Raw genomic sequence first — 27,316 nt, forward strand, 5'->3', positions numbered from 1 at the left:
GGGTAGAGCTCAACATAGTAGCTTTAAATGGGGTTGGGCGTAAAATACTGGTTTTCAAAATAAGGCCATCAAAGGAAAGATGGCTGGGACTTCAAAACACAGGCCTGTAACAGAGGTGGGACTTTAAAACACTGGCCTCAATAGGGGTGGGACTTAAAATTAGTGACCTCAGTAGGGGGTGGAACTTAAAAATACTGACCTCAATTGGGTATGGGACTTAAGCCCCACCCCTATTGAGACCAGTGTTTTAAAACACTAGCCTGATTAACTGCCTTTAATACGGATAGGACAAAAAATAGTGTCCTCAACCATGGGTGGGTCATAAATAACAGACTCAATAACTTTGGGCATGATATTCATAAATCTGGCAGTAAATTGGGGAGGCGTATGGGGGCACCAAACGCAGTATTGTATCCATATTAAAAGGTGACCTAATAGAAAAGAATACTTGCCTGATGTTTGTGCCCATGGTGACATGGTGCGGCCCGGGATGAGGTCACCCTTTCACTGTCTTGTTTATCCGATCCCATATGCGGACATTCTTTGCCCATTGTGAATATTTTGCATTGTGAATAAAGTGTGGGAATATTTGCACTATTACACCGTACACAGACAGATTTGTATTACAATGCCGGCTCCATGTTTACTCGGTGACAAATGCTTGCAGCTAGAATAGGCCGCAATATTTGGATTAAAACAGGAAAGCCTTGGCTGTGACTACCACAGGGGAACATGCAAAACACTGAGGACAAAGTGTATGTACAGTGACATCACCGTGTGTATTATCCCCTGTACTGTGACATCACCGTGTGTATTATCCCCTGTACTGTGACATCACTGAGTGTATTATCCCCTGTACTGTGACCTCACTGTGTGTATCTGTACTGTGACATCACTGTGTGTATTATCCCCTGTACTGTGACCTCACTAAATTTATTATCCATGTACTGTGACATCATAATGTGTATTATCCCTATCCTGTGACATCACTCTGTATTTTAGCCCTGTACTTGATGTTGAGCCTGAAGAAGCATTTACATAAATGTATTACAATGTGTATTTGACTTTTTACCTCATAACTTGCTTTAAATGAAAAATAAATCACACAGGACACTGCATTAAATACGGCATATATTTAAAATAGCTTAAAAACCATTTTACAACATACAAAAATAGTCTTAGCACTTGTAGATTGTCACAGCTGGAACCTGAGAAACCAAGAAAAAAAACTTTTCGGCTCATCTTTGGTGCTTGAGCAACAAAAAAAATGCCTTAATAAAATAACAAGAAAAACTAGATTCATTGTTCCCCTCCATAACAACTTATGGAATGTAAATTGCAGAACTAGCAGCCATTTTAATTGGTACACACCATATAAAGTTTTCGCTATTTCTATGGTCACAATCCTTAGCCGCCATGTTAGAAGACATTTTGTTCTCACACAATGCAGCTCCGGGGCTTTTATAACCATTACGCCTTTAAACATATCATTGAATTGTCCCCACTCAATCCTGGATGATAGATACAGTTACTGAGAAAATGGCTGACGGCCAAGTGTGCACCTGACTGGAGTGGATTTAATCCTCTCAGACAGAACATAATGGACTCTGTGTATTTACTAACAGACGTCATGGGTTACAATGACAAGGGATGTTTCATCCATATAAATGTGTGCTAACATTAGCCAAAAAGTCATTTCCTATCCGCCATTTTGTGAATAAAGTCTCTCAAAGAGAAACAGGACTTCTTGCCCTAAGCAACCAATGAGAGCGCAGCTTAATCTTTTAAACTGCTGTAGAAAAATGAAAGCTGCACTGCGATTGGTTATCATGGGCAACTGCTTCTCTGTTGCCTGAATACCACAAAATGGCTGCTGTTGCTTTGTCCCTGTGATGGGTATCACTACAGTTTTTGTGTGTATTTCTTAAAATATCTACTTTGTACATTATTCAGTGAGAATTTTGAATAGATTTGCTTGTTTTTATTTAGCGTTCAATAAAATCGGAGGCTATCAAAATCTAGAAAAGGCGTACTCAGCGGCCATACCATCCCTGATTGTCCCGAATACCACCTGCCACCTCCCCCGCTCTGACGCCATGCATCTTTTCCGTGATCCTGTCAGTGGTGACCTTCCTTGGACTGGAATGACCTTTGGGTTGACCATCCTTGCCGCCTGGTATTGGTGCACTGATCAGGTAATTACATCAATGCCAGGGACATTGTATGAGGTGAATTGTGATTCCAGGGCCTTCACGTCCATTTACACTTATGTTTTTGGCTTAATGGACAGCCCTTTTAACCGTAATGTTCCTGTACATTGGCGACACCACAGACCATGGTAAAATATTCACTCTTAAAGTGCACAAGTCAAATAATTCAATGCAGCAGCCATCGCATTACAGTATAGAAAATGTCACCTACATCTGAGGAAAATTTTGCACAAAAACAAGTGTTTTGTCCTAATGGAGAAGCCAGACTCCCCCTTATTCTATGCTAGCGCCACCTTCTTGGAATATAACATTGCCTCAGCGTCACCTACAGGCCTAAGGCGATTGTGACAGGTGCCGACATGGACTCGCTCTATTTAGGCCTACCCTCAGGGTCATGGAAGGTAATTTACCATCATAGTAGTCATACAAATAAAAGGGACAGGTCAACCTTAAAACCACATCTGCCGAGTTGTGTGAACACAGTTTTATAATTTTGTCCTCAAATGTAACATCCGCTCGATACCGTAAACTGAGGAAAGTCGCAACGTGCGGACTATAGCTTTAGGATCTAGCCTAATATTAAAATTGCACCAAAATGAAAAGGGGGTATGTTACATGTGGGTTTTGTACCCTGTCTGTTGTAGTCACACCCCGCTCTAATATATACATACACACATATATACATAACGTTACATATTCACATACATACAGCTGAGTAAATATCCAGGAGTGAACATGACACCACCGCAGCACAGACTCAAACACTTATCTAAAGCCGCCATTTTAGGTGGTCATTGCACCCTGACAGAGGACTCGCATCTCTAAAATGGAGGAGAGAATGGGTACTCTGCAAGAACTATCAACAATACAAAAAACATTGAAGTGAACTCTTGTAATGATAGTGGAGGCAGCCATCTACAGGAAACTTCCCATCAGAGTCAACAAAAACCTAAAAAGCCATTGGTATAGGATATCAATTATAGATCGCTAGGAGGTCCAATAACTAACCTTCAATCATATGCCTCGAAATCGTCAAAGTAGCTGACCAGAAGCAGTCAGTGACATAGATTGTGCAGCGAGTTTTTTCAGGTATTGCTTCCATTGAAGACATATGCAATAACAGGGCATGACCACAACACAGTGCATGGCGCTGTTTTCTGGCTATGTACTCTGCATGGATAGATCATACATCATTAGGGGTGCCTTGGTGAAAGAATGCACCAATTTGATATTGAGAATTCTCGAAAGTCTATTACTATCTAAGTTTTTGACACCTCAGATTAAAATCTACTAATTTGGGGACAGACTGACCTACTGCCTGGGCTAAAAGTTGCCGTTGGTCAGTGGTCTCTAGTTTTAAAGGGATTATATGTAATAAGACAATCCCTTTAAGGATTATAAAAAAAATATACTGCAAATAGTATATGATCAATAGATATGGGAGATTGAGAGAACCCTAAATGAATAGGGTTATGTCCACAATATGGCTGCCCCGGCTGTGCATCATTAGGAGCTCCACTCACTTTCTTAAAGGGTCCACGTCACAATCCCCATTTAAGTCACTTTCTTAAACTTTCTCCTTAATCTTAACCCTCCCCATTAAATATCCGCCGCAGCTTTTGATCTGCTATGGTTGATACATCTGACAAGACCCTTGAAGCATCACCTCTATAATATTACTACATGTATTTCGCCTCCTCATAAAGACCCAGTTGGAATAGGAATGTAAACAGTTAAAGGAGAAGTGCAGTAAAGGCAGACCCTGCAGTCCCGAAGCCATGGGTATCATAGGATACTCCGATACCCACCCAGAACAAGCCCCACCAAGCACATACACAACTAGGACCAAGCAGCACCTCTGTGGCGGCACACCAGTGCCAGCTCCAACAGCAAGAACTGTACTACACCACAGGTGGCATCACCCACCACTGGGCACAGTATTGATACGCAGTGCGTGGCAGCATAAGAGTATGAACCTGTACCCACATAGCACTACAGAAGAGAAACACCACTTCCTGCAGGAGTTTCTTTAAAGGTCCTTGTGCCCTGGGATGCCGTGCCCTCTTCTCCTAGAGTCCAGGCTGCCAGCGCCTATCTTGTTCTTCAGATGTTTGGCTTGGGACAGCTTAGAATAAGGTATTCCGAATGGGGTGGTCACGGTGTCCGGGGGCACGGGACTCTGAGTAAGTGGACTGGTATAGTTGCTTCCGTAGTCCTTGCCGCTCCAGTATGCCGGTCTGGCCCCCGGGTTATCAGACTTCCTAGTGAGCTGCCGGTAAGCTCCTGCACCTTCCAAACTTTCCTTCTTGCCCCGGCCCTTGCCTGCGCTCCGACTGCCAGGATGAGACTGGAACCTGTCGAATCCTCCAGTGGTGTAATGGAAATGTGGTTTCCCCTTGAAGAGCAGGAAAAGAAGGATAGGGGGTTAGTATGGGTGAGTTATCGCTACAAAGTAAGCAAGGTCAAGATTAGTCAGTGCCCCCCTTCCCCTATACACAGACCCCCAAATAAAGCAATAAGAGGTACCATGCTCACATCTCTGGGATCAGGAATGAGAAGTATAAAACACTTCTTAAAGGGAACCTGTCAGCAGGTGTGACACATAGACTGCAGCCAGTGTTACGTATTGTCCCTAGAAAGATGTTTAATCAGGCCTTTGTGTATGTTGTTAGTAGCAGCAGGATTGTGAAAAACGCATGTTCCTGAATGAGCTCATCCTAGCACTAGTAGAGGGGAGTTGTTTTGAGAAACTCCATGCACAGCGCTGAGTAAAAGCTGAAGCAGGATGCTGCTTGAATACGGTAGCGGTTACTCAGAGCAGACATTTCAATGCAGAGAGCACAGCAGTGTGAGAACTCACCTCCCTGTTCTACAACCCTGGAATATAGGGACTCTGGTATCACAATACTGCTGATACTAACATTACATATACACATAAAATTATGATTACACCTCTCAGACAATACAGTAACAAAAGTTGTCTTTATTTTGTCGCTAGGGGGCAGCACATAAGTCACAGGATATTTGTTCTGTGTATCAATGGCTGGCATGGCTCGTGGTATAGCGCCATCCCCGCTCATGACTAACCAGGCTGCTTTGTCTCTCATCAGGTCATCGTGCAGAGGTCGCTCTCAGCAAAGAACTTAAGTCACGCTAAAGCTGGCTCTATCCTTGCCAGCTACCTGAAAATGCTACCCATGATCTTTATCATTATGCCAGGAATGATCAGCCGGGCTCTGTACCCAGGTAGGAGTGGCACCTATGGCATTTTCTGATATTTTTTTCTATCCGTTTCTAAATTGACTGTGTTGTATCTAAGCTACTGCATGTCCGGTGGCAGGAGTTCATAAAACAGTGCCACCCTTGTCTGCAGGTTACATGTTGTACTGCAGCTTGTCTCTATTCTCTTCAATGGAGCCAAGCGGTAATAACAGACAGCCCCTGACACTTGTAGCACAGTGTCTAGCAGACAGTAGCCATGTCTTTCCTACTCTAGACAACTGTATGGGTAGGGATGCATAAAAATATCATCATAATCTGCGCAGAACTAATACTTCTCTGTTTGTTACAATGTATCAGCACAGGTAAAATACATCTTACAAAGCATTTTCTAGACAAGATTCATCTGTAACAAACCCTCAGTTCTGCACAATAAAACAATGAGTGTTCACTTACAGCAGACGTATACACAAAGTATATTAAAAGTAGCAATAACTTACAGAAAACTTTTTATAAAAGTCACAAGTCACGATAACCTGTGTCACACAGGCCATGGTGGCGGGGAGACGTGTGAAGCCAGGAAGGGCGAGTGCTCCTAAGTATTGTCGTTAGGAAATCATCATATAGCAGCTAAGTAATAAACCAGCAGCTTTCGTACATCCTGGGCGTATCAGTGACACATGTAATAACACTATAACAACAGCCTCTAATCCCCAAATCTGTGCTGACAAATTCCTGAAAATTAACCCCCTGAAAAATTAGTCTACGAAGCCAGGCAAAAATCCACTGTATGACTACCTCTTGACCCATAGTGTTGCCTGACCTTTCTGTACCCCATCAATCAGTATTAGTACCCCCCCCCCCCTCCCAAATTAGGAAGTGGGTAGCACCGGACCCAATGTCACTGCAGAGGGTACCTGAATATTTGGCGTATTATTCTTCATTCTTAATGTGGTGACCTCAGGAACACCATTGTTACTTTTGTTAGTCTTCTACTATAGGGGGTAGTTAAAACCAGGCACAGAGCTACCAGTCACACCCAGGAGCTGGTGCCCGCAAGCCTCAGAGACTGGCACATGATGCTGCCAACATAACCGCCATCTCTGCAACGTGCACAAGCAGGTGTATACAAGCCCTCGTATAAAAAAAAAGAGGAATTAATGGAAATCCTGTAAACAGGAAGAGTGTGCAAGGCTCAGACATGGAGGGCAGAGATTTTATCACGTGCCAGCCTCACCCACTGCCCTGGCATATTCCTCACAGTTAGGATTATTTAGGAACGTAGTCACCCCGAGGATACAATCGGACTTGCTGCAGTCTCCACTAGTTGTCATATATGAAAGTAATTGTACTGACGGCCAATGCAATGCATGCGAATCATCCGTACACATGCTATACAATGCAAGGGTTGTAGACATAAGCTGCTATGGTGTCAGGTAACCATTGCCTAATGTATTGTTCAGGGACCTTATGTTAAAGAAAAGGCTCAGAAACAGCAGAATATCCAGAGGTCGGCCATTTTATTGGTTTGTGTAAACATGCGCTTATACTGAACCGGTCAGGGAGCATGAACAAAGTGCGTTATTCAGAGAAAATCTCATTGATTTACAACATCCCGCTGATCAAATCTACAGAAAATGCTGAGTAAATGTGTAAATTATTTGCTTTACTGAATTTGTCGAGATTTGTTCTGAGATACTTGCCATTTCTACACAAATCAGGTTCGAATCTGCATATAGAATGACGCTACAAGGAATCAAAGAGCGATTCCTGATATCAGTTTGTCCTAGCTCCTCCCCATTGTCACATGTCTGACAACAGAAAGAGTTAAACTGTAGTCTGTTTCCAAGGGCAACTACAAAAAAAACTGTAAAAACCAGTAAAACAAAGCATTTGCAAAATTACTCCACTCTTCATGTAGATGACAACAGAAAGTTGCGGAGAGGAGTGCATGAAGCATTACAATAGCGATCTGACTGAGGTTACCAAAGAGTCCATCTGTGTACCCTGCCATTGGCTTATTACTGATATAATACTGAAGTCTGATAGGAAAATACAGAAACCATTGTCCCATTGTGCAATTGTACCAAATACACAGCTCGAAAAAGCCCGTCTGAAGGCCAAAGCCAGAGTGGCCAGGCTGAGGTCAGAGCACCTCTTAATATAAGAACATTAGGCAGAGAGCTCGTCTATAGTCAATGTGATGTTGACCGCTGCTCTAAAGGCGGCAGCTCCATCAACAAGTCCTGAGTCACTGGTGGAAGCTTCAACATAGGGGCAGATGGACGCAAGTTCCTCAATTAACCATAAAACCCATCAATATTTCATTAAGTACATTCTACGAGTCACTTGTCATGTCCGACAATGGAAGACCACCGTGGTTGACATCAATACACACCTGAGAAGGGTCCAAAGCAAAAATTCGGTCTTTCCTTTGTAAGGGGTTACCAGACAGAACATAGTCCTCCAGCATGGTCCTCCTCTTCCCATTTTCTGACGGATTCATCTCCATCAGGTTGTGAGAAATGCCGAGGGGACTCAAAAAGCTCCCTCGACTAATGTGGCCTTCGCTAAGCTTCCTGCGAGGTGGAGGGCGTTCTCCGTTGGAAATCCGTTCTGAACTCCTCCTGTGCAAGGATGTGGATGGGTACAATTCCTCCGACATGGAGGAGGCGTTGGATGGAGGTAGAGATCCAGAGCCGCTGGATGAATACTCTTCGGTGCAAGGCCTGAACATACAGGTGTCGTCTTCGTCGTTGTCAGTAGGTCCATTCTCAATGAGGATGTCGATCTCTTCAGTTTCTCCGCTTTCTGTGTCCACCCCGTTGACAGACGGCACAGTGTTCTCCTCCGCCGATGTGCTGGATCTGAGAGATTTGGCATTTAGTGCATTCTTCATGCTAATGAAGTCTGTGACCTGCAACGTCCTAGGTTTTGGCACTGGAGGTGGTTTGCCATCCGATGTCCCTGGACCCGTCCTAGACACAAGGTGATTATTTGCAGCTAATGAAGCGATGCCTTCTGGATGGTTTTGTGGAGAAGTTATCTCCCCAACCTCAGAGCGTGACGATTCTACATTGTGGTGTTGTCTTGTGGCGTCGTCTTCCACTTTCGATGCTTCCGTTGGCACTCTACTTTGGAGAGGTCCATCACAGCTATCCTGTTTCGATACACTACTCTTTGTGCGGCTCGTTTTGGATTCATGCTCTTGACTAGTCTGTCTGGAAGGATGACCTCTGCTAGGCTCCTTGTCTGGACTGGACTCTTGTGTTTGGCTAGGTTGCCTGGACGTGTTCCGACTAGAAGATGGACTCTCCTGTTGTTGCTGCTTCATCATCTCGTTCTCCCTGGTCTGTTGTAAGTACTCAGCTGTTGCTTGAGTCGTGTCACAAATCTTAATTCTGTTCATCTGAGAGGGTTGCGCGTTCTTGATGTTGGGGTCAATAATATTGATGTATCCCAAGATGTCACTACCCGGTTCTGGGTCTGGCTCCACCCACGTGGGTAGATACTCAAACATATCAGCTCTTTCCATGTCCTGCAGAGCCGGATGGATCTTGCGCTCGTCCATCTGCTGGTCGAAAGTCGATACCCGTGGTTTGGTGGGAATCTTCTTGGCGATCTCAGCTTGTTGTTTGGAATCTTTGCCGGCCTCGCTGGCACTCTTGATATTAACCAGGGCATATTTGGGGTTAATCAGCTTCTTGGCGATGGATTCGGAGTGTCCGGTGGGCATGGAGGCGGGCTGTATCACTGGCTCCGGTTCCGGCTCATTATCCATTGAGACAGTTTTCAGACTGACTCCTTTAGACAGGAGATAAAGTTCCTGGAATTGACGGTCGAAGGTCTCCACAACTTGACCAGAGAGCACAGTGATCAGATTTCGGTCAATTCTCGCTGCTGACCAGGTGAAGCTGGGGACAAAGGTAAATCGTTTAGTAAAAGTTGTATCAGCAGGTTTACTACATGTAATATAACACACTTCATCTCTTATATACTGCTATAGTAAGATACATCAATCAGAAATCTAATCTTTCTTATATGAATTCATCTCAGGATTGCCCAACAAGCATATACTGGGCATGTGCGCTCTGACCCCTCTGTGACTACATCCCCATACACAGCGAGCTGCCATGTCCTGTGTGCCCTGACACCTTTCTATCATAGCCAGCAGGGGTCAGGGGTCAGCATGGGCGCTCTGACCCCTCTGTGACTACATCCCCATACACAGCGAGCTGCCATGTCCTGTGTGTCCTGACACCTTTCTATCATAGCCAGCAGTGGTCAGGGGTCAGCATGGGCGCTCTGACCCCTCTGTGACTACACCCCCTATACACAGCGAGCTGCCATGTCCTGTGTGTCCTGACACCTTTCTATCATAGCCAGCAGTGGTCAGGGGTCAGCATGGGCGCTCTGACCCCTCTGTGACTACATCCCCATACACAGCGAGCTGCCATGTCCTGTGTGTCCTGACACCTTTCTATCATAGCCAGCAGTGGTCAGGGGTCAACATGGGCGCTCTGACCCCTCTGTGACTACACCCCCCATACACAGCGAGCTGCCACGTCCTGTGTGTCCTGACACCTTTCTATCATAGCCAGCAGTGGTCAGGGGTTAGCATGGGTGCTCTGACCCCTCTGTGACTACATCCCCATACACAGCGAGCTGCCATGTCCTGTGTGTCCTGACACCTTTCTATCATAGCCAGCAGTGGTCAGGGGTCAGCATGGGCGTTCTGACCCCTCTGTGACTACACTCCCCATACACAGCGAGCTGCCATGTCCTGTGTGTCCTGACACCTTTCTATCATAGCCAGCAGTGGTCAGGGGTCAGCATGGGTGCTCTGCCCCTGCTGTGACTACACCCCCCATACACAGGGAGCTGCCATGTCCTGTGTCCTGACACCTTTCTATCATAGCCAGCAGTGGTCAGGGGTCAGCATGGGCGCTCTGACCCCTCTGTGACTACACCCCCCCATACACAGCGAGCTGCCATGTCCTGTGTGTCCTGACACCTTTCTATCATAGCCAGCAGTGGTCAGGGGTCAGCATGGGTGCTCTGACCCCTCTGTGACTACACCCCCCATACACAGCGAGCTGCCATGTCCTGTGTGTCCTGACACCTTTCTATCATAGCCAGCAGTGGTCAGGGGTCAGCATGGGTGCTCTGACCCCTCTGTGACTACACCCCCCATACACAACGAGCTGCCATGTCCTGTGTGTCCTGACACCTTTCTATCATAACCAGCAGTGGTCAGGGGTCAGCATGGGTGCTCTGACCTCTCTGTGACTACACTCCCCATACACAGCGAGCTGCCATGTCCTGTGTGTCCTGACACCTTTCTATCATAGCCAGCAGTGGTCAGGGGTCAGCATGGGTGCTCTGACCGCTCTGTGACTACACCCCCATACACAGCGAGCTGCCATGTCCTGTGTATCCTGACACCTTTCTATCATAGCCAGTAGAGGTCAGGGGTCAGCATGGGTGCTCTGACCCCTCTGTGACTACACCCCCATACACAGCGAGCTGCCATGTCCTGTGTCCTGACACCTTTCTATCATAGCCAGCAGTGGTCAGGGGTCAGCATGGGCGCTCTGACTCCTCTGTGACTACACCCCCCATACACAGCGAGCTGCCATGTCCTGTGTGTCCTGACACCTTTCTATCATAGCCAGCAGTGGTCAGGGGTCAGCATGGGCGCTCTGACCCCTCTGTGACTACATCCCCATACACAGCGAGCTGCCATGTCCTGTGTGTCCTGACACCTTTCTATCATAGCCAGCAGTGGTCAGGGGTCAGCATGGGTGCTCTGACCCCTCTGTGACTACACCCCCCATACACAGCGAGCTGCCATGTCCTGTGTGTCCTGACACCTTTCTATCATAGCCAGCAGTGGTCAGGGGTCAGCATGGGCGTTCTGACCCCTCTGTGACTACACTCCCCATACACAGCGAGCTGCCATGTCCTGTGTGTCCTGACACCTTTCTATCATAGCCAGCAGTGGTCAGGGGTCAGCATGGGCGTTCTGACCCCTCTGTGACTACACTCCCCATACACAGCGAGCTGCCATGTCCTGTGTGTCCTGACACCTTTCTATCATAGCCAGCAGTGGTCAGGGGTCAGCATGGGTGCTCTGACCCCTCTGTGACTACACCCCATACACAGCGAGCTGCCATGTCCTGTGTCCTGACACCTTTCTATCATAGCCAGCAGTGGTCAGCATGATCTAATCTATCCACATCTATATCCAACCTCAGTAATTGTAGATTCTTACCTGTAAGACCCACACACAGCTTTATCTCCATCCACAAACATGAACTTCTGTCCTAGAGATCCTTTGAACTTGGTGGAGAACCTGGTATAAAACTCTGCCCCTCCGACACTACGAATCCTGAGGTTCTGCAAAAAATTGAGAGGAGGAAATTGTCAACGATTGTTGATTATTTCTAAAAAGCCATATAACTGGACATTGCATACAAGTTACCTGGATACATCAGGAATATATATATATATACCGTATATACTCGAGTATAAGTCGACCCGAGTATAAGCCGAGGCCCCTAATTTTACCACAAAATACTGGGAAAACCTATTGACTCGAGTATAAGCCGAGGGTGGGAAATGCATTGGTCACAGCTTCCCCAGTATATAGCCAGCCAGCCCCTGCCCCAGTGTATATAGCCTGCCAGACCCTGCCCCAGTGTATATAGCCAGCCAGCCCCTGCCCCAGTGTATATAGCCTGCCAGCCCCTGCCCCAGTGTATATAGCCTGCCAGCCCCTGCCCCAGTGTATATAGCCAGCCAGCCCCTGCCCCAGTGTATATAGCCAGCCAGCCCCTGCCCCAGTGTATATAGCCAGCCAGACCCTGCCCCAGTGTATATAGCCAGCCAGACCCTGCCCCAGTGTATATAGCCTGCTGCCGAACAGATCGCACAGAAGATATACAGGGGTCGCCGGAAAGGTGAGTTTAGATATATTTATTTTTTTTGACTCGAGTATAAGCCGAGTTTGGGTTTTTTCAGCACATTTTTTGTGCTGAAAAACTAGGCTTATACTCGAGTATATAAGGTAAATTCACACACCATATATATATTTATTATATCTATAGAATATTCTAAAGTTTCTCACTAGAATCTACAGCAATGACCAGAAGACCACATACAGATCATCATATCCCTCATGGGGCAATCGCTTTATGACAGTTACACAAATCCAATGCAAGGAACTTGCTGAAGAGCAGGATCTGGCTCTGTTCTGGTTCATAGTTGGGCCATACAGTCCTTCCTGACCACTGTATATACATGAATGCTCAGCCCAGCCAGCTTGGGATGCACCTTACTCAGGCAAGGTTTTGATTTCACATTGATTTTGCACTGATATTCACATGAAATATAAAACTTTGTACGTTCCTGAAGTGCGTTCACGAGAAATTGAAATTTTCTACAAGGATTTTGTGCCACTTTTTATGGGCGGGAAGTGGATGACTAATGCAGCTAATCCATGTGTGAATTTTCTGGACACGTAGCAGGTGAGTGGCTGAAGTGGTCGGTGTGGTCTATAGCCTCCTATGAGGACCCCTCTATCGTCATACAGTATGGGGGGAGTCCATTTCCACCTTTCCAGCATCTTCTCATCCTCCCATAGAAGTCATTGTAGAAATACACATATTCAGCGGACAGCTATTCCTCTCAACACCCCTTTCACACACGCACACTCGGCTCAGACAGACATGCATGCATGCGTCTCATCAGCGCAGTCAATTAAAGGTAAAAGCTTTTAACCACATGATAACTCGAAAACGAAGCAGAAACCTAGGTTAACCCTCCGTGGTCAGTTGCATCAGCGTTTGAGCAAAACTTTAATTAAAGGTTCTAATTATATCACGAACATCCGCTCCCGTACTCTCCGCCCATCATCCCATTCCTGATAGGAGTGATGAGTCACGCCGAGGCACAATAGGAAACATACATGATACCGCCGGGTGTTGTAATGAGACACGGGAAGATCTGTTTACTGAGGAGGATCCAAGGATGCGAGACTGTGCTCCCTACAATAGAGGCGAGGGGTTAATGCGTACAAATATGGCGTCAGAACTATGTAACCGGACCTGAAAGCGGAGCGGCCCTGTGTGATAGGCTGTCCCCTTTGGCTATTATTAGTTCTTGTTGCTCTACAGATGTCATGGACACCTCGCCCTTAACCAAAACAGAGAGCAGAGGTAATAATGGGGGGACTCGGATGTAAGCACTAAGGTAGTACACAACAGGAGATCCCTGAGATGATGGATGGAGTAGTCCATACAGATCTGTGGTTTTCATGAGAGACGTCGCCTGACAAGCCGCAATGTTTTCTGCCTCACCGCTATCTTATCTAAGAAAAGCACGAGGAATTTATTATTATATTGATCGGGCCGACAGTTGCCAGGCCTGTAGCGGGCTAAACAAGGGTGTGCGTTATCACCGCCAATAAACCGCACAGGGATTAGGACGGAGACGCAGCTGTTACCACCATGGGACAGCCGGACTGTATGGTAATGCTGCGTGCGTCTCAGCTAATGGGTGCGCACCGGGCAGCCCGCACAGCGGCACCGGACACAGTCGCACCGGGCACAGCCGCACCGGCCACACTTGTGATGCAGAAAAAGTTGCCCTATGACCCTAGCCTGGGGATAAAGGTTAAGGTTAGGGCAAGTAGAGTTACGGTCAGTGGGGTTATAGTTAGTAGGGTCAGGGTTAATGTACTCCTACAACTCTCCCTACACCCCCCCTTCTCTGTAGACATCTAAAAACCTCACTTGACAGTCACATTCCAACTAAATCACTGGTTATGAACCCACAAGGACATCTGAAAACTGTTGCAGCAAACCCCTCAGCTGTGTGAACACGACCTTGCCAGGACAAATTTTTTTTTTTTTTTTTTTAGCCTCTGGAGGTAAACCTGAATATTCACCTTCACTGACAGCAAGCAGAGACGGGTGATGGACAGGATATAGCAGAGAATAAAAGAATAGAAAAAAGGAAGTTCTATGATTTTAATTAGTTTTCAAAAAAATGTGACTCATGATAAGGCACTTCCATTAGAAAATTTGAATGAGAATACTTTTAGCACCAGGGGAAGTTTTATGGCCCTGGATAATCCCTTTAAACGGTAAGGATGACGGCTGCGGCCAATCACAGTGCAGGAACAGATGTGACATCACCATTTATGGTCATGTGACCTTAAGGCAAGGGATTGGATGCAGCAATCACAAGATCATCACCACTTTTGGTCCAGTCCAGGACCGTAGATGCCAAGAGAGGAGGGCGAGTGTCTGTAATGTACCATTTACCCCTCTGCCCCCTCCTCCCACAGGCTTCCATAACCTCTGATAAGCAGCCAAATTCTCAACACCTTCATGTCAGATTCTCAGGTTTCCCACAATAAGAGCACTCGGATCTCTCCTAAAACACAGACAGGCAGAACATTTGGAACATTTCAGACAATAATAACCGCATAGTAACGGGTCCACGGGAATTCTCTCCACCTCCCCCCAAAAATGACGAAATACTGATGTCCCAAACAAACTGCGCCCCCTCCTTCCCCCAACCACATTCTATGCATTGCATGGCCCGCACCCTGCCCCCTGGACATAGACCTCTACACGTAGATTCTGCTAAAGACGCAACACATTCAAGGAACAGGAACTTCTAGAAACCAAACTTCACCTGCTGAACATTCGGGAGCCTAGGAAAGCTGGGTGACGCTCCCCAATCCATCTATTAGTTGTATCCAATTCTGGAAAAGCTGGGCGACTATAATGTTGCATCAACAAAGCGACTTTATGAAGGTTATCATACAGCTTTCCTACAGCCCTGAGTGGCAAATGCACAACATATCAAGAGGAGTCTATGAAAAGATGGGTTGTGATCCAGATTCCGAGTACAGTTTTACAAAATAAGTTAGTCAAATCCATTTCCGGGAAAGCTTCTCCAAAAAAGTATCACCCTGCTTTTCCATTCTCTAGAATGGATAGGTTTCTTGCTCTGCTCCATATCTGAGCTGGTTTGCCATTCAGGAGCCCAGGGAAGCTGTATAGCGCTATTGGAGGCAGGTGATACCTTACACCTCCTGTGACCATGTCCAGGGAGGAGCAGATCCGCGTTCTTGCCGTGGGGTGACATCGTCATAGCTGTCACATCAGACGGTGGATGAGAAGCTGCCACCGGGTGCTGACATCGCCCTTGTACCTGATAAGGTGACAGCTGCCGCGTTCCATTACATGGGTGGGGAGCAGCGGGTATAGATGACCCCACACACAACCTTATTAGTCTATATTGATGACCTAGGACTATGATCAGTGATGAATAACCCAAAATATTACCAGAAGCAAATCTTAGGCCCTTATGTACTAGCTTGGAGGCTGCAGATTGTACAGGATGGATAAGCCTCAGGGAAGAGGCTGTGGAGCAGTTCAGAGCACAGAGCACAGCAGTGTGAGGACAACCCCCCCCCTCCTCCCCCCAGGGCAATCCTTGGGATATAAATCTATACATCACAGTCCTGCTGCTACTAACAACATACACAAAAGTCTGATTACACATCTCTCCAGGGACAATACCGACCACTGGCGGCAGTCTGTATGGTCACACCTGCTGACAGGTTCCTTTAAAGAAAAACTACCTTCAAAATCCATCATGACAAATCAGGGCACGGTGACTGCAGTAATCTTCTTATGTGTGTTATCCTGCCTTCTGAAATAAACTTTTATAATTATGCTAATAAGCCTTAATGCCTGTTAACCCTCTGTGCTGTAGCTTCACAGGCCGTTACATTGTTTCCCCCTCCTGCTGCTCCCTCTGCCTGCTGTAATCTCACACAGAGGAGGGGGGGGGGGACAGGTAGTGCTCCTGCACAGTGTAACAGCCATTGAATCTGCCGCACGGACAGACTCTGGTAACACCCCCAGCCCTTCAGACTCATTAGCATAATTGTAAGAGTTGAATTTAGAAAGAAGGAGGCCATGGATTGCAAACATCAGAAGATACCACAGTCTCGGTGCCTGGATCTATGAGTTATGCCTCTGGTTTATCAGGATGGATCTTAATGGTAGATTCCTTTAAAGGATTTTCCTCAGGATGTGGGTCTAACCCTTAGTGATCAGCAGAGCCCATACTTGTGCGCGTTCCTATCCATTTCACAAGTGTGTTTACCCCATAACTCCCTACGTCTCCAGGATCTGACATCCATCACCCTCATCATTGTACTGACAATCACTCGCTCCTCCATTCAAGTGTCACTTTTCCCTCGCTAATTACACTCATTACCCTCCGTCTCTACAAGACTGCAAACACTCGAGAACACGCCCAACCGCGCCAGAGAGACACTCGAGGTGTGAGCGGACCCCGGCTACCCAGAGATACTGCAGGCTGAGCGCGCCATTCACCTGCATGTCCTCACAAGCACAGCTCACAGGCAGGGAGGCACCCATGGGTGCTAACACCGGGCCCCCTCTGCTCCACACAGAGATTAAAGGAGGAATCCGGCATGCACACACCTGCTATAAGGAGGATTACTCTGTATAACACACGGGGAGGAAATGTGCGGAGCTGAGCCCATACATGGACTGACTGTCATACTACATGATCGGACATATTGGCTTTTAGCAGGCCCCATCATTTTATCAAGGGGGATAATCCGCCATTAATATTAGGAAGGATCCGTCACTGTATAATTCACGCACTTTGCACAGCTGAGAGTTTGCTACAATTGTATCCAGCCTCACGACTCGTGCTGATGGTTTGTTACATTGTATCAATGCACAGGTGATACATCTGTAGTCACATGACATCCTGGGTGGTCAGCGGACTAAAGCGGTCACAGGAAGTCTTTCATGGATAGGTTTAAAGCCCCTCCCACAGGAAACGGGAAAAATAAGTAAAAACTGAAATCCAATATCCTGGTTATGTGGAGGCGTCACTCACCTTGAGGTGTCCTTTGTGCATCTGGGCTTTCTCACACATCTGTAGGAAATACTGCACATCCGACTCATTGAGGATGATGTACACAGAGATCTTCCTCTTGTATCCCGCGTCTAGCATATCCTTAAATATGTCCACATCCGTGAAGTGATCCATGACCACCGCAATCACCTGAGGGGGGGAATGATAGGGTTAGATCAGGCCTGGAAGAAGCGTTTATAGCAGGAGATGCAATAACAGCAAGATCAGCACTGCCCCGGAGAATTAAAGGGGTTGTCTGGAGGCACTGATGGAAATAGCCGGCAATCTCTGCCAGCGCCATAGAGATGTATAGAGCAGCCGGCGCATGCAAGATCTTTGGGGGTCCCGTCACCGAGACCCTCAGCGCTCAGCACGTTAGGCCCTATCCTGTGGCTAGAAACTAACTTGCTTTGATTGAAGCAACAGCACATTCCCTGTTCTTATGATTGAGCAGGGTCCCATTTGTTGGACACCCATTGATTAGAAAGTTATACCACCTGCAAAAAACAAGCCCTCATCTAAATTCCATGTAATAAGAGTGATAGTGAAACCTATTTGGTATGGCCTTTATTAGAAATAACCCGCAGAATAACAGTGATGGGTTCATCCATGCGGCAAGGGGTGAATAGCAGAAATGTAACCTATGGAAATCCACGGCACAATTGTAAACCAACCCCCCATAGCAAAAAACAAGCAAAGTTACATTGATTAAAAATATTTATTAAAAGTCACGTCTCTCGAGATGTGGGGACTGAAGGGTTAAGCAGTCAGGAGATTCTGGATGTGTGTGTGACCTCTGTAAAGTCGGGGGAGCACAACATGAAAGCGCCCGGTGTCGGCCATTGTGTGCCCAGACCTGATGGATGGTTGGACAATGCACAATGTGTGTCGCTGTGAGCTCAGATGATACGGCTGCTTGATCACTGCGGCCTCTGCATTAATTGATGATTTATTGTTTACTCCATTCACATCCAAAGCTGCATTTAGAATGTAACCGGTCGTCCCGGGAAAGAGACAGCGGCACGTGAGCGGTCACCCACCTTACTATATACTAAGCATCCCATGAGGGTGCAGCGTATACACCTACCTACTAGCTACTAACCTACTTCACTCCTTATCTTTCATCAGTGACGTTTTCTCTCACACCCAGAGCCAAACACGAAACAATCCGCCAAAGCTTAATTAGCGCTCGGCCCGGGTGAGAACGGGAAGCCGCATTCCTGCCCAGCGTATAATTATTTTATGTGAGGAGATGTCATCCCATCTGCTGACAAGAGAAATCGCTGGGAGAGACACGGAGCGCCCCAGGGACGTCATGTAACCCTTCCTGTGCTGGGATAAGACGGATGCCGTGGAAAGGAAAACCGTCAGCAGGAGTGACCATGTAGACACCAGCCAGTGTTATGTATTGTACTGCAGGGATGTGTAATCGGACCTTTGTGTATGTTGTTAGTAGCAGCAGGACTGTGAAATATGGATTTATATTCCAGGATTGTACTTTGGGTGTGTCCTCACACTGCTGTGCTCTGTGCTCTCTGCAACCAATGCCATATGTTGTCCATGGGTAGATGTGTAATTGGGCCTTTGTGTATGTTGTTAGTAGTAACAGGACTGTTGAAAGGAGTTTATATTCCAGGTTTTATATTCCTGCTACCTCTTTTAAACTGATGCGAAGGGGCATTGGAGCAGCTCAATCCAGAGAGCCAAGAGCACAGCAGTGTGAGGAAAACCGCCCCAAATCAAATATCTTGGAATATAAATCTATATATCACAGTCCTGCTGCTACTAGCAACATACACAAGTCTGATTACACATCTCTCCAGGGACACTTAACGAACACTGGCTGCACAGAGAGCACAGCAGTGTGAGGATGCATTTCCAGATCTACCATCTTGGAAAATGATTACACATCTCTCCGGGGACAATACATAACACAGGACCTACCTACCGGCTGACAGGCTGCAGGACCTCTCACTACACTTGTAGAGTTTAGTTTCTTCCCCCGACTTTGTGGCGATGCCGGATGGGGGACAGGTATGTAGACTTATCCTACGTGATCTAGACGCGGCTCTACGTTACTTATTGTTGTGTATTGGGGTCTTATCACTTTGCTGCCTGTGCTACTCGGTGCGCTGCAGTCTTTATACCGCGCTGTGGACACTGGGCGTTCTATCAGTAGCACCTTGATATCAGGCTAGTAGAAGGGAGCGGGCGATAAGGATGGTGGGAGTTTTCCTCCTACTTTACTTGGCTGGAGTACAGGTAACTATCACACCTAATAGACTGGTGCCCAACTTATACTGGTGAAAAGAATCCGATTCTGACTGCACACTCTTGTTCTTCAAGGAATTGTTCACTCTCAGTACAACCTCCCGGTGATGGTCTCCCATTCCTTCTTTATTCGTTCCAGAGATCCAGGCTTGTTCCCTGTTCAGCAGGAGGAGCCATTATAGTAAAACTACAGACAGGAAGTGCCGCCATATTGGTTGTCACTGCTGAATCAGCTTCTATAACCGAGAACATAGAGACAGTGGGGCAGATTTATCGGAAGCTTCTGAGGTAAAACTGTTCTAGTTGCCCATGGGAACCAATTAGAGCTCAGCTTTCATTTTATAAACAGCTGTGGGAAAATAAAAGCTGAGCTCTGATTGGATTCCATGGGTAACTAGTGCAGTTCTGCTCCCAGACACTTCTGATAAATCCCCCCCAATATGACAACATGAGCAGCTAAATCAAAAGAAGACGACCTTCTGGTCGCCAAGATGACCGCCGCACCTGATCATAAAAATACCGAAATCTCTGGGAGTAAAACAGAAGTGATCACTAAACTTGGCCTATTGCTCCAACTTTTGATTTACTAACATGTTTCATCATTAAATTTCGGGTGAAAATGCCCCCCGCTGCCCTGTGCGATTGTGACTTCCCGTCTGCAGCGTCTGCGCTTCTTTGTCGCACCCGCAGATTACTATTCAGACTTTGCTCTCGCTCACAAAGAAACCGAGATAGAAAATAATCAGTGTGTGCCGGAGGATTAGCCGCGCCAGGTCCCAGCACACAAACACGGCTCAGTCTGCGCTTCCCGGTCACACCAGTCAGGCCCTGACCTCAGCGCTCTTATCGTGACCCCCGCGCTCTGAGTCTGCTCCCAGTAACAGATTTGGCAATAACAGGCGATCCAGGCCTGCTTCATGTTCTCCTCATGTTGATGTTGGATCGCCGGCTCCTGACGTCAATGGGGATGAAAATGAAGCAGAGGGGCAGCCTCAACTACTCAAAAACTCCTTTGATTTTCTCATAAATCAAAGGTGCGCCTTATAGTCCAGTGTGCCTTATATATAAACCTAGACGTTTTAGTAGGCATTTATTGATGGTGCGCCTTATAATCCGGTGCCCCTTTTAGTCCGAAAAATACGGTATTGGGACGAGCCTAAAGGGCTCAAACAAGTTCTGGTTCACTGCCATGGACGAACACAGCAGGTCGTGTCAGAAGTCAGACCACGGCCAACCTGACCGATAAGACCAGTTCTGAGAAAAGACCATCCATAATATACTAATGGAATACACCAATGGATTGAAATGTCAGATCAGGGGAAAGTAATGTGCGCAAACCCGTATCAAAAACGCACTGGAAATAACACAAACCCACATCAAAAATACACATAAGAATACGCAAAGATTTGATGCAGCTTTTCTGCATGACAATGCACCATGTGTGCAGATGGCCTGAGGGTGCTTCAATAAGATGACCTGTAGTCAGTGCTGCAGTTTAAAGCATGGAGTAAAGGCCGGAGATAAGACAGCAGGTGGATTGTAGAGAAGCTGCAGTCACTTATAGCAGGAGGTAGGAAACGGACGTATTTTTCTAAGCCTAGACAACCCCTTTATGTACTTCTGCCTATGACTTCTGTGTTTGCCCGTCTAGTTGGGTTATGTAGTCAGATGCCCTAATAGGTCATGGTGGCAGGCTAGGTTACAGGGTTGCATCACATGACCTCAGGGACGTGACATCACCCTGCGGCGGGTACAGACACATACAATCTATTTTAAGCAAAATTTTGCAAAACTGGGACATCCCTTTAAGCCGATATTACTAATACGGGTGAGCATTGCCCTTCCAGCGTGGGTGGACCCAGAAGCAACGGGTGATATGTGAAATATTCCGCCTAGACCAGGAGGGTTAATTACATTTATTAAAAGCTGCCCTGGATGAGACGAACCCCCCCCCCCCTCCATCAGGACAAGAGAGACACTGTGCCGGACCTCAGCCGCCAGACTGTGGTTAGGACAGGCAGGTGTCATATGTGTCACCCAGCACTGCATCAGGGGAAGGCTAGACCCACATCTGCTGATCCAGCACCGATCCCCAGCTATACATCCTCTGCAGCCCTTCCCATAGTCCTCCTCCACCCACACATTCCAGGGCAGAGCGTCAGCTCCCGGGGTCGGCTCAGTGCTTCCTTTATGATTCTGCAAACGTCACCGGCAACAAATGCTTGGACGACACCGCAGGTCACTTAGTAACCAGTAACAGCCACGCACTCGTGGGGTTAACATCACATGACCACATTACACCTACAGTATACACAATGTTATGGCTGCTGAGCAAATATATACATATATACACAGCACCACAGTCCCATCATCTGCCATGCACACAGCAATAACCTCTCCCATACAGAGACTTGGTTTTGTACTTTCGACCCATCAATGATTTGGAGCTCGTGAAAAGTCTGTAGCGCCATCTAGGCCCTGGGAAACGTAAAAGTCAATGAGATCTCGGTTCCAATCTTATGTTTGGGGGGGGTCCTAAATGACAGTACAACCTACAATATGCAAATGATAGAGCCATGTCCTTCCTTACAGCTACAGAATATCACATATCCCTTTGCTACATTGTATCAACTGTAGACAATCATCAGTGAGCTACTGCCCGTCCACAGGGTCTCCCTTTCCTTCTCATACAACCACATCAAAAGTAACAGATCAGCCACAACTTGTTACACCTCAGACTACTCACAGCTGCAGGTTTGCTACAATCCAGTCTAGACAACCGTCTGTCTGGAATGACACATACTATACGTATGTAACAAACCATCAGGATACAAGGAAACTTGTATTGTTATAAGGTAGCAAACCCTCAGCTACCAGATGTGAAAACTTCCGGATGTCGATAAGAATGCTCCCCACTCACTGACAGCAAGCAGAGATTTTGGAAAATTAGATAAATTGTAACTAAAGATGTAGCAGAAAGTTACAGAACTTTGCAAATCTGGTCTGCCAGCGACATAAATCTTAGGAAATTTCCAATATATCTCCCCAGCGCACATTCCTGGAATAGCAGCCGTGCACTGAGGGTACATGTTCTTGGTCCTCAAATCCGGGTTATAACTTAATGGGGGGCTCCGTGCACAGCGAGACTGAGGACTGTGGGAGTTATGATTTTATCTGCTGAATCACAGGGGTTAATCACCGCTCCGCATCACATTATTTCCCGATTTCCTGGCAGAGAATATTCCGGGAACAGATACAGCCGGCGTGTCAGGAGAAAGTTCACCGGGGATCACAGGCCATGTCCAGATCAGGTGCACAGATCAGTCCAGAACATAAGGGGTGGTGGAGGGCAGTGCATAGCAGGAGCCCCCCCAATATAGCAGCAGAATGGGGCAGTTTAGGATCCTGGGAAAGCTGAGTGGCAGCCAGCGGATACTACGTCACGGTGTACACAGGGCAGTTTTCTGATCGCAACGTGTCCTTATATCAGCGACTACATGTTTGTATAAAAGATTAGACGTATCCAGGGAGTCACGTCATAAACCCAAGCCTCAGATTAGGGAATTGCACACTTGGCAATCACTATGTAGATCCATCTTCAGTTCAGGCATTTCTGTTAATGAATGCAAGCTATTGTTCTCCGTTATCTGCCAGTTGTCTATTATGGTTCCCTCCAAATATCCCGAATAATTGGAGAAACCTTGATTCTTCACATGTTAAAATTCCTTAAAAGGGTATTCCAGACGTGACAAAGTGTTCCCAAAGAAGTAAAAGGGAGAGAACTGCAGATGTGCGAGTTATGTCACTATCCGATCACCACCTTAATCTGGGGGCAGGCGAGACAGGGGTCTAGGGCCTGCATTATGGCCACGGATGCCAGAGGGGGACCTTATCTGTGAGATATTTATATAATAATTTTCAGACTGACCCCTCTGATGCCTCGGTATGGTGGTCATATTAGAGATTTCTGCCAATGGATCATGTTCTGGGTGCAGATGCCCGAGGAGGAACCTGTATCTATGACATCTAAGGTGAAAACACCACTACAAATATCATTATCACAGCTTTTTGGACACTCTTATGACCAATTGCCAGGCTATGGTGTCCCCCTGTATCCTGCCATAATGTGGAAAGGACAGTTTCCCCGAGTAGATGCCCCCTTCCCACAGCTCTGTAGTCATGGGTTTCTTTTATGGCAGCCTGTAGCCTTTGCCCGCTGTCTGGATAACAAAGAAATATTCTCTATAAAGCGGCCGCTCGCCCTTTCCCCCGATTTCGCAGACTGATGTGAATCAGCGGCACCGCGCTCAGGAATGTCACTCGCGGTTTTTTTCATCTGTTACTAGAGTCATCTATTTGCAGGTCCAGAAACCTACTCACACCTTAACCCATGTGTGGCCACATTAACCTGCAGGATACAATTTTGCCACATCTATAGAGGACAGCAATGGGTACAACCTTGACGAATCAGTCAGCCATAGATCGCATACTGTCAACATAATGCGATTCATCAGCCGATTTGCTTCAGGAGTCGCTCCACTGATTCTAGAGCAGTTAGAATTTTTATCCCAGCTACTACCGTTCCAGAACAATTAATGCTATAAGATTCAATCCAACAACAGGTATGCAAAAACGGAAGGTCCGGGAACGCCCACTTGACAGTAAAAATCCTAATTAGCATATTGGGCAACAAAATTTACTGCACTGAAGGCTCAGGAATAGTAGGGGCTAGGACCACCATTCCAACTGCTCCAGAATCAGTGACGGATGGTGAGTGGTCCTCTTTACCATCTCTACTGGGCAAGTGCTACACAAGAGTAGCTGCTGAGCAGACTGGCATAGGGGCGGATAAGAAACTGGACTTCAGTAATACTATGAGAGTCTGGAGAAAAGAGAGGACTGCACATGTGATGCCAACCAGTGATGAGGTCACATCATGCCCCCTCCCCTTACATCACCTACACAAATACCAGGCTGCCGGCGTTCTCATACATGTCGACGCTTCCTCTGAGATCACACAGTGAGTCATGCCATGAAGTCACGGCCCATGCCTTAACACGTCACAGGTCATGATCCAGCATGCCACCCTCATCACATACGGCCATACCACAAGACTGGTATATACAGGTCTGCCTGCTGGGGGCATCAAAACCCAAGGACAAAACGTGAGACGCCAACCCTAACACCACCCCGTGACGCGCCCCCAATCTCCTCGAATGCTAAGACCAGACAAGATTTGGCCACAATCTATTCACAACACGTCCTTCCAAGAATGAAAAATTCCAAAAATGTAAGTGGAGCCTTGTGAGAAGAGCTTACACTAATAATTAGTGAGAACACATCCGCTGATCCCATGAAGGTGCCCATTACCATATGTCACCTACATTTATGACCCAGGCTCATGACAGAAACCACGAGGGCACCACCTTACCTACAGGAAACCGGGATGATCCAACTGGTGCAGGAAACTCAGCGTCTTTCCAAATCTAATAACACCTCAGGGACATTCCAGACCGAGTTCTCACTGATACACCAGGTGTAGAGAGATATCGAAACTGCATATAGAGGACCACTGAAGATCCATATGGCCTCCATAAGACTACACAGTCAGACATGGACCACTCTCTACATTTTAGGATTAAACCAAACAGCCCCCTATATCCCAAAGGGCCTGTACCACCCTCTAGAGCAGTGATGGCGAACCTTTTAGAGCCTGAGTGCCTAAACTTTAACTAAAAGCCACTTATTTATTGCAAAGTGCCAGCACAGCAATTTAAGCAGTATTTTTTTTTCCTTTTTCTTTGACAATTTTCAATCATTCAGCCTCCTAAGGACACCAACACAGTTGAAAGGAGGAGGGCAAATTGGTCTATCATTGTAGGAAGATTCTCCAGGAAGATTCTTTGAGTCCTGTCTGGTGAACTTCATTCTGGGGTGATGGCCTAGGTGCCCACAGAGAGGGCTCCGAGTGCCGCCTCTGGCACCAGTGCCATAGGTTCGCCACCACTGCTCTAGAGGGATATGATGTTAGTACACGCCGTCTATACTGGGGTCACAGCCTGGGGTATAATCAATGTTAGAGATCCGATTCATTTTAGGGACTGGTCTAGGGTTTGATTAATTTTAGGGGTCCGAATTTGAATCAGGAGTCAGCCCTGAGATATCATTTTAGGAACTGGTCTGGATCTTGGGTTTGACTGATTTTTAGGGGTATGGTCTTGGGTCTGATTCATTATGAAAGATCAGGTCTAAGTTATTTTTGTTATTCTTGTCTGGAATTTGATCGATCTCATGGGTAAAGACAAAGTCTGGCTTGTGTCTAAATTTGAGAGGCTGTTCAGGGGTCTGATTAATTTTAGGGTTCTGATCTGAAAAAGTTCAGGGTCAAGAATCTACAGGTCAACATCTCTGCTGTTTGTGTTCGGCTCGGATCCTTGCCTACTCACGGACAACAACAACTAGTTAAGTATCCTTGTCCTACAAAGTTGCCCCTTCACCTGGTGACCAGAGCTGGGATAAGCCTGGCAGCCAGCAGAGCATAACTCACCCTTTGGGCTTGTGTGATCATCTTCCTGACCACCTCTTTGATATGCGGTTGGCCATCGATGGGTGGCTGCATGTAGACCGTTGCCCGGGTCACTCCTCTGTAGGCCACTGTGTCCGGCCATCCCAAATCCAACTCCGGGATGGAGCAGTCTGACCTATCTGGCCAATATTCCAAGGAATGTGCCGACCCTCCTAGGGGCTCCCCTTCCCCCTCCTGCTCACACTTGTCTGAGCTTTTTCTGGGGTGACTGGAGTCTGGGTCAAAGGCTTCCACTCTGCTCACAATCTTGGCCAGCTCCAACTCGGACAGGAAGTCTCTGATGTTCTCCTTCTTGACCACCTGGCAGAAGGCATCTTGTCCCGAGGACACCAGGGCTTCCAGCGCCAGCCGCTGCTCCTCGCTGTAGAAGAACTCGGGCTTGGTCTCACTCGATCTCCAGTTGACATTGTTATTGTCCAAGCACTGGAGCTGGGAGAGAGCCATGGTGGTGGGCTCCTCAGATCCTGCGGGAGGATCCTGCTATAATGTGATCCCTTCAGAAGGAGACGCTTGCAGGACCTCCTGTGGAAGTTCTCTGAAGGTCCTGAGTGTGAGATCCTGCAGTACACCTGCACTCTGCCCGATCCTATAGCTGTAGCCCCTGTAGATTATGGAGGAGACCCCGGGGTGGGCTCTAGTGCTGCCCCATACTCCCGCAGTGTCCGGCGCGTCTCCTCCCGGGTCTCCGCGCTCAGTGCTACTGCCGCTCCCGGACTACACAGGTAAGAGAGCGACAGCGCGCGGCGCAGCCCCGCCCCCACCACGTGATCAGCCACGCCTCCGCCAGCCCTGCGCGTCACGTGATATGCTGCCTCCTGCAGGACCGGAGCGAGTAAGCGCGGAGAGTCCCGGGACATTCCCACATACAGAGACCCCATAATACAGGCAGAGGGTCCCAGATACAGAGACCCCATAATACAGGCAGAGGGTCCCAGATACAGAGACCCCATAATACAGGCAGAGGTCCCAGATACAGAGACCCCATAATACAGGCAGGGGGTCCCAAATACAGAGACCCCATAATACAGGCAGAGGGTCCCAGATACAGAGA

The 27,316-nt window shown here is 47.2% G+C and overlaps 2 protein-coding genes across 4 annotated transcripts in view; one reads left to right on the top strand and one right to left on the bottom strand.

Annotated features, from left to right (window-relative positions):
• SLC5A10 (solute carrier family 5 member 10) overlaps positions 1 to 27,316 on the top strand; it is a 106,544-nt gene that overhangs the window by 49,269 nt on the left and 29,959 nt on the right. For all 3 annotated transcript variants that reach the window (XM_072119908.1, XM_072119909.1, XM_072119907.1), the window contains 2 exons: positions 1,990 to 2,195; positions 5,321 to 5,456. In XM_072119908.1, the coding sequence (XP_071976009.1) occupies positions 1,990 to 2,195; positions 5,321 to 5,456 (342 nt within the window). The remainder of the gene's footprint in view (positions 1 to 1,989; positions 2,196 to 5,320; positions 5,457 to 27,316) is intronic.
• On the bottom strand, positions 1,115 to 27,039 carry FAM83G (family with sequence similarity 83 member G). Its single transcript, XM_072119906.1, has 5 exons — positions 26,227 to 27,039; positions 17,391 to 17,558; positions 11,704 to 11,828; positions 7,828 to 9,343; positions 1,115 to 4,605 (listed from the first exon to the last, which is right to left on the bottom strand). The coding sequence occupies exons 1-5, from the start codon at positions 26,707 to 26,709 to the stop codon at positions 4,240 to 4,242; spliced, it is 2,658 nt and encodes an 885-aa protein (XP_071976007.1). The 5' UTR covers positions 26,710 to 27,039; the 3' UTR covers positions 1,115 to 4,239.

The sequence above is a fragment of the Engystomops pustulosus genome, chromosome 8 (assembly GCF_040894005.1).
Source record: "Engystomops pustulosus chromosome 8, aEngPut4.maternal, whole genome shotgun sequence".
Lineage (NCBI taxonomy): Eukaryota > Metazoa > Chordata > Amphibia > Anura > Leptodactylidae > Engystomops > Engystomops pustulosus.

Coding starts and splice junctions, on each gene's coding strand:
- FAM83G (XM_072119906.1), bottom strand. CDS start 26,709: ATGGCTCTCTCCCAGCTCCAGTGCTTGGACAATAACAATGTCAACTGG. Junction 17,559..26,226: donor TGATCACACAAGCCCAAAGG/GTGAGTTATGCT, acceptor TCCCCCCCTCAG/GTGATTGCGGTGGTCATGGA. Junction 4,606..7,827: donor TTGCTTTGGACCCTTCTCAG/GTGTGTATTGAT, acceptor CTGCTCTTCAAG/GGGAAACCACATTTCCATTA.